The sequence below is a fragment of the Ascaphus truei genome, chromosome 9 (genome assembly GCF_040206685.1).
Source record: "Ascaphus truei isolate aAscTru1 chromosome 9, aAscTru1.hap1, whole genome shotgun sequence".
Classification (NCBI taxonomy): Eukaryota; Metazoa; Chordata; class Amphibia; order Anura; family Ascaphidae; genus Ascaphus; species Ascaphus truei.
This window is the reverse complement of record NC_134491.1, coordinates 21,974,489-21,981,620: the sequence shown is the minus strand read 5'-3', so window position 1 is coordinate 21,981,620 and position 7,132 is coordinate 21,974,489. Positions and strand designations below refer to the sequence as shown.

Sequence of the window (7,132 nt, the reverse complement as noted above, 5' to 3'; positions counted from 1 at the left end):
CACTCACTGCTAGTGACACTGTGTACGTTACACGCGCCCCCCACTCACTGCTAGTGACACTGTGTACGTTACACGCGCCCCCACTCACTGCTAGTGACACTGTGTACGTTACACGCGCCCCCCACTCCCTGCTAGTGACACTGTGTACGTTACACGCGCCCCCCACTCACTGCTAGTGACACTGTGTACGTTACACGCGCCCCCCACTCACTGCTAGTGACACTGTGTACGTTACACGCGCCCCCACTCACTGCTAGTGACACTGTGTACGTTACACGCGCCCCCCACTCACGGCTAGTGACACTGTGTACGTTACATGCGCCCCCCACTCACTGCTAGTGACACTGTGTACGTTACACGCGCCCCCACTCACTGCTAGTGACACTGTGTACGTTACACGCGCCCCCCACTCACTGCTAGTGACACTGTGTACGTTACACGCGCCCCCCACTCACTGCTAGTGACACTGTGTACGTTACACGCGCCCCCCACTCACTGCTAGTGACACTGTGTACGTTACACGCGCCCCCCACTCACTGCTAGTGACACTGTGTACGTTACACGCGCCCCCCACTCACTGCTAGTGACACTGTGTACGTTACACGCGCCCCCACTCACTGCTAGTGACACTGTGTACGTTACACGCGCCCCCCACTCACTGCTAGTGACACTGTGTACGTTACACGCGCCCCCCACTCACTGCTAGTGACACTGTGTACGTTACACGCGCCCCCCACTCACTGCTAGTGACACTGTGTACGTTACACGCGCCCCCACTCACTGCTAGTGACACTGTGTACGTTACACGCGCCCCCCACTCCCTGCTAGTAACACTGTGTACGTTACACGCGCCCCCCACTCACTGCTAGTGACACTGTGTACGTTACACGCGCCCCCCACTCACTGCTAGTGACACTGTGTACGTTACACGCGCCCCCACTCACTGCTAGTGACACTGTGTACGTTACACGCGCCCCCCACTCACGGCTAGTGACACTGTGTACGTTACATGCGCCCCCCACTCACTGCTAGTGACACTGTGTACGTTACACGCGCCCCCACTCACTGCTAGTGACACTGTGTACGTTACACGCGCCCCCCACTCACTGCTAGTGACACTGTGTACGTTACACGCGCCCCCCACTCACTGCTAGTGACACTGTGTACGTTACACGCGCCCCCCACTCACTGCTAGTGACACTGTGTACGTTACACGCGCCCCCACTCACTGCTAGTGACACTGTGTACGTTACACGCGCCCCCACTCACTGCTAGTGACACTGTGTACGTTACACGCGCCCCCCACTCACAGCTAGTGACACTGTGTACGTTACACGCGCCCCCCACTCACTGCTAGTGACACTGTGTACGTTACACGCGCCCCCCACTCACTGCTAGTGACACTGTGTACGTTACACGCGCCCCCACTCACTGCTAGTGACACTGTGTACGTTACACGCGCCCCCACTCACTGCTAGTGACACTGTGTACGTTACACGCGCCCCCCACTCACTGCTAGTGACACTGTGTACGTTACACGCGCCCCCCACTCACTGCTAGTGACACTGTGTACGTTACACGCGCCCCCCCACTCACTGCTAGTGACACTGTGTACGTTACACGCGCCCCCCACTCACTGCTAGTGAAGGGCAGACGAACGCCCCTCACTTCCAGCACATCTGGGCGGAGCCAGTGCACGTCCCCTACCGGCAGTGAAAGGGTCGTCGGTGTTTTATTTAATTTATTATTTAAATTGGTGGCAGACGGAGACCGGCCGTGAACCCGCCTCATTTTATTACACGGTTAGGGATTTCCAGAGGGAAAAAAATGAAAAGAAAAAAATGAAAGAAAAGGCAAAGAAAAATAATGAATTTATTTTATTTTATTTTTTTGTACAGTGATTTAAAAAAGACACAACGAGAAAGACGGCGGACGAGTAAAACCCATTAGTGATGCCCATGCAGCGCTCGGCTCGCTCAAAATAAACGAGGAACCCCCTCTTTCCCCCCCTCCCCCCCATATGAGCATCTTTGCAGTAAACACTGATATTTGAACCTCTGAGGAGGTTGTAATGTTCTGCGAGACCCTTCAGCATCTAAGGCAGGGGTGGGCTACTCCAGTCCTCAAGGGCCGCCAACAGGTCAGGTTTTCAGGATATCCCTGCTTCAGCACAGGTGGCTGAAGGGCCGCCAACAGGTCAGGTTTTCAGGATATCCCTGCTTCAGCACAGGTGGCTCAAGGGCCACCAACAGGTCAGGTTTTCAGAATATCCCTGCTTCAGCACAGGTGGCTCAATCAGTGGCTCAGTCTTCGACTGAGCCATCTGTGCTGAAGCAGGGATATCCTGAAAACCTGACCTGTTGGTGACCCTTAAGGTCTGGCATTGCCCACCCCCTGATCTAAGGGGTTAGTCAACCCCTAGCTAGAGAGGACTGCCTCATACAACAGGTCTCTCGCCAGGGATGGGTGACACGATATGAGCCTATCTGTGGAAAGCACAGTCTTTAACCTCTTCAGAGCCGGAGACCAGACAAAGGGGCTCTGCCCTTTCTTGGCCTAGAGGCCAGCGGGATATGTGGGAATATGAAGCGTCTCTCCTGCAGTTCTCTGGCAGGTAAAGAGTTAATGCAGTGAGAAGGGTATAAATATATTAGTGTTTCTCTGAGTTTTTACACGGATATAAGTTCATATTTACAAGTCGGGCTCAGACAGAAGGTGTGAGGAAATCTTTAGTGCAAAAGGAGAGTCATGGCATGTGCGTGTTGGGGGGGGGCATCGCTGAGCCCCACAGCACAGGGGAGAGGGGGGCATCGCTGAGCCCACAGCACAGGGGAGAGGGGGGCATCGCTGAGCCCACAGCACAGGGGAGAGGGGGGCATCGCTGAGCCCACAGCACAGGGGAGAGGGGGGCATCGCTGAGCCCACAGCACAGGGGAGAGGGGGGCATCGCTGAGCCCACAGCATAGGGGAGGGGGCCATCGCTGAGCCCACAGCACAGGGGAGAGGGGGGCATCGCTGAGCCCACAGCACAGGGGAGCATCGCTGAGCCCACAGCACAGGGGAGCATCGCTGAGCCCACAGCACAGGGGAGCATCGCTGAGCCCACAGCACAGGGGAGCATCGCTGAGCCCACAGCACAGGGAAGAGGGGGGCATTGCTGATCCTTATAGTTAGGTGATTGCCTAGCCTCAAAATTTGAGAGGGACAAAGGACAGTGCCAGCCCCCCCTCACACTGCCACATGCACACAGCATGGCAGCGGCAGTGCCAGCCTCCCCCTCACTCTGTCGCATGTACATAGGGACAGCGGCAGTGCCAGCCTCCCCCTCACACTGCCACATGTACACAGCATGGACAGCGGAAGTGCCTGCCTCCCCCTCACACACTGCTACATTGACATGTATACACAACACAGGTACAGCACGGTAGTGCCAGCCTCCCCCTCATACACACACATTCCTAGACCCTGGCATGAATACACATGTACAGCGCGGGCAGCAGCAGTGCCTTCCTCCTCTCACACACACTGCTACACCATGGCATGTATACACAGCAAAGGTAAAGCGTGGGCAGCAGCAGCAGCAGTGCCAGCCTCCCCTTCACACTACTATACCCGACATGGGTACTCAACACATGTACAGCACGGGCAGCAGCAGTGTCCGTCTCCTCTCATACACACTGCTACACCATGGCATGTACAGTGTATACACAGCACAGGTAGAGTATAGGCAGCAGCAGTATCAGCCTCACCCTCACACACTACTACACCATGGCATGGATATACAGCACAGGTAGTGCATAGGCAGCAGCATTAGTGTCAACACACACACACACACCATGGCATGTATACATAGCACAGGTAGAGCTTAGGCAGCAGCAGTGCCAGCCTCACCCACTGCTACATTATGGCATGTATACACAGCACAGCAGCAGTGCCAGCCTCACCCACTGCTACATTATGGCATGTATACACAGCACAGCAGCAGTGCCAGCCTCACCCTCACACAGCTACATTATGGCATGTATACACAGCACAGCAGCAGTGCCAGCCTCACCCTCACACAGCTACATTATGGCATGTATACACAGCACAGCAGCAGTGCCAGCCTCACCCACTGCTACATTATGGCATGTATACACAGCACAGCAGCAGTGCCAGCCTCACCCTCACACAGCTACATTATGGCATGTATACACAGCACAGCAGCAGTGCCAGCCTCACCCACTGCTACATTATGGCATGTATACACAGCACAGCAGCAGTGCCAGCCTCACCCACTGCTACATTATGGCATGTATACACAGCACAGCAGCAGTGCCAGCCTCACCCTCACACAGCTACATTGTGGCATGTATACACAGCACAGCAGCAGTGCCAGCCTCACCCTCACACAGCTAATTATGGCATGTATACACAGCACAGCAGCAGTGCCAGCCTCACCCTCACACTGCTACATTATGGCATGTATACACAGCACAGCAGCAGTGCCAGCCTCACCCTCACACAGCTAATTATGGCATGTATACACAGCACAGCAGCAGTGCCAGCCTCACCCTCACACATCTACATTGTGGCATGTATACACAGCACAGCAGCAGTGCCAGCCTCACCCTCACACAGCTAATTATGGCATGTATACACAGCACAGCAGCAGTGCCAGCCTCACCCACTGCTACATTATGGCATGTATACACAGCACAGCAGCAGTGCCAGCCTCACCCTCACACAGCTAATTATGGCATGTATACACAGCACAGCAGCAGTGCCAGCCTCACCCTCACACAGCTAATTATGGCATGTATACACAGCACAGCAGCAGTGCCAGCCTCACCCACTGCTACATTATGGCATGTATACACAGCACAGCAGCAGTGCCAGCCTCACCCTCACAGCTACATTATGGCATGTATACACAGCACAGCAGCAGTGTTAGTCACAATGTCACACGCAATCATTTATACACAGCACATGTGCAGCACGGGCAGTGCTAGGGTCTGGCACACTGCACCAAGTACAGCCAGTCAGTGTGGGTGCCATCTCCCCTTGCACTGCGGTGTAAAAACGTGTGGGCACAGCAAAAAACTCCTGGTGTGAGCAGAAAGGACAGAGGACACGGGATACAGGACACAGAGACAGACATCTCTTCTGCATAGATTATTAGTGGCACAAAGGGACGACAGCGACAATGCACAAGAAGGGGTGGGGGCATCTCTCTGTCAATGATGCTGATCTCCCACCGTTAGTGTTGTGCACCCCTCTGGCAGTGGAAGGGTTAAGTCTGCAGCTGCTCATTCTTGACAAGCCCTTCTGGCAGCTGAGGGGTTAATGACAGGGTCCGCCAGCCACAGTTGGTTCCTGGATGCACACGCAGTGGGATGAGTAAAGATGGCGGCTGCCATCACAGAATGAGGGGTCCAGTCTGGCCTCTCCTAGACAATCCAGAACTTGACCAGTGGCAGTGCCAGGCTTCCCCGCCTCCCGACAGTTTAGGAGGTGAATAGTCCCACTAACGGTGCATGGGGACAAAGCGTGACAGGAGCCTGCGGACAGAGACCCCGGGGGACAGAGACCCCAGGGGACAGAGACCCCTGGGGACAGAGAGCCCGGGGGACAGAGAGCCCGGGGGACAGACCCCCAGCCGTATAACTATCGCAAATTCCATTCTGCCCTGAGGGGAAGGGGTGGTGTAGGCCAGGGGAGCTCAACTCCAGTCCTCCAGCCCCCGCCCCCCCATGTCAGGTGTTCAGGGTATCCCTGCTTCAGCACAGGTGGCTCAATCAATCTCTGCTTCAGCACAGGTGGCTCACTCAATCTCTGCTTCACCACAGGTGGCTCAATCCGAGGCTCAGTCTTTGACCGAGCCCTTGATTGAGCCACCTGTACTGAAGCAGGGATATCCTGTTGGGGGGGACTTGTGGACTGGAGTTGAGCACCCCTGGTGTAGGCAACGCAGACCCCGGAGTGCCTTATTGCCCTCATAGTCACATGGTCTATTTTACAGAACACCTAGGGGCAGAAAGAAAAGATGAAAGATTGGAACGGCCCTGGCATGGGTTAATATGTACCAGGACCTCTTCCCAAGGGTCGGGCTGGGGGGCAGCGACAGAGCCTGTGCAGACCCCCTTCTGCCCTGACACGCACCCATCAAGGCAAAGATGCTGCACCCTCCAATCTCCAACAGGGAACTACCCCCCACTGGGAGAAACATTGTGATGGAGAAGGGACACGTTAACCCCGTTACTGCTGCAGGTGTTAATGGCTCTCCATTCCATTGAACCGTGTCATTGTCACAATGACAGCAGGGAGCAGTGAGAGTCCTATGGAACGGCAGCTAATAGATTGAAGGGCGGCCTGGGAGGTAGGGAGGGGGGCTGTGTTTGGGAGCTGCCCCCATTTGCCCTGTAAGGGTTTCCGCAGCAGATCTGACTTGTCACTTGAATGTCTGGTGCAGGCAGAATCTGCAGTGACTGGCTTGGGTTACAGAAGGGAGCAGCCTTCCACCAGCTTTCATGTCTCTCGAGTGCCACTCGGTGGCCACTGTAAGAATTGCAGCTGCAGGTGTCACCTGGTTCTCTGTAGGATCCTATATGGGTTCCATGTCTGGGGGTGTGTGTGGGTGTGTGTGTGTCCCATCTTCTTTTGGATCTTGCAGGGTGAAAAGGGCACTTGTGCTCCCAGGAAGGTTACGGAGGGGAGGGCAGGGGAGTGGAAGAGGGGGGGGAGGTGACAGAGTCCTATGCCAGGGAATATATGGCATTCACAGGCGAGGTGGCCTCGGAGCTCTCGTTCCCCTCTGTCTCGTCCTTGTCCTTTTTTACGGTGTATTGCCCTATAAATGAGCCGTCTTCGTTAAACTGCCCTTCTCCCCCTTCCCCATAATCCACCAGGCTGTCGTCACTCTCCTGCTGCTTTATCGTCCCCTCCAACGAGGTCTGGCTGCCCTGGAGAGGCTTGTTGTCCTCGTCACTAGAAGGGGGAAAAGCACAAGGACGTTTACTTAAGAGGGTGGTGGATACAGGGAGCTGCCATCCAGCAGAGGAGGGAAGGGAAGTGCAGCATGAAGTTCAGTAAGGCAGGGCCAACCTTAGGGGTGCATTGGACCTTTTGAAAATGAACATGCAGCTGAATGGAG

At 55.3% G+C, this 7,132-nt stretch overlaps 1 protein-coding gene across 19 annotated transcripts in view; it reads right to left on the bottom strand.

The window, feature by feature from the left end:
* Window positions 1–1,897: 1,897 nt before the first annotated feature.
* NFASC (neurofascin) overlaps window positions 1,898–7,132 on the bottom strand; it is a 115,757-nt gene continuing 110,522 nt past the window's right edge. For all 19 annotated transcript variants that reach the window (XM_075613723.1, XM_075613722.1, XM_075613721.1 and 16 more), the window contains one exon: window positions 1,898–6,966. In XM_075613723.1, coding sequence (XP_075469838.1) covers window positions 6,735–6,966 — 232 coding nt within the window. In that variant the 3' untranslated portion in view covers window positions 1,898–6,734. The remainder of the gene's footprint in view (window positions 6,967–7,132) is intronic.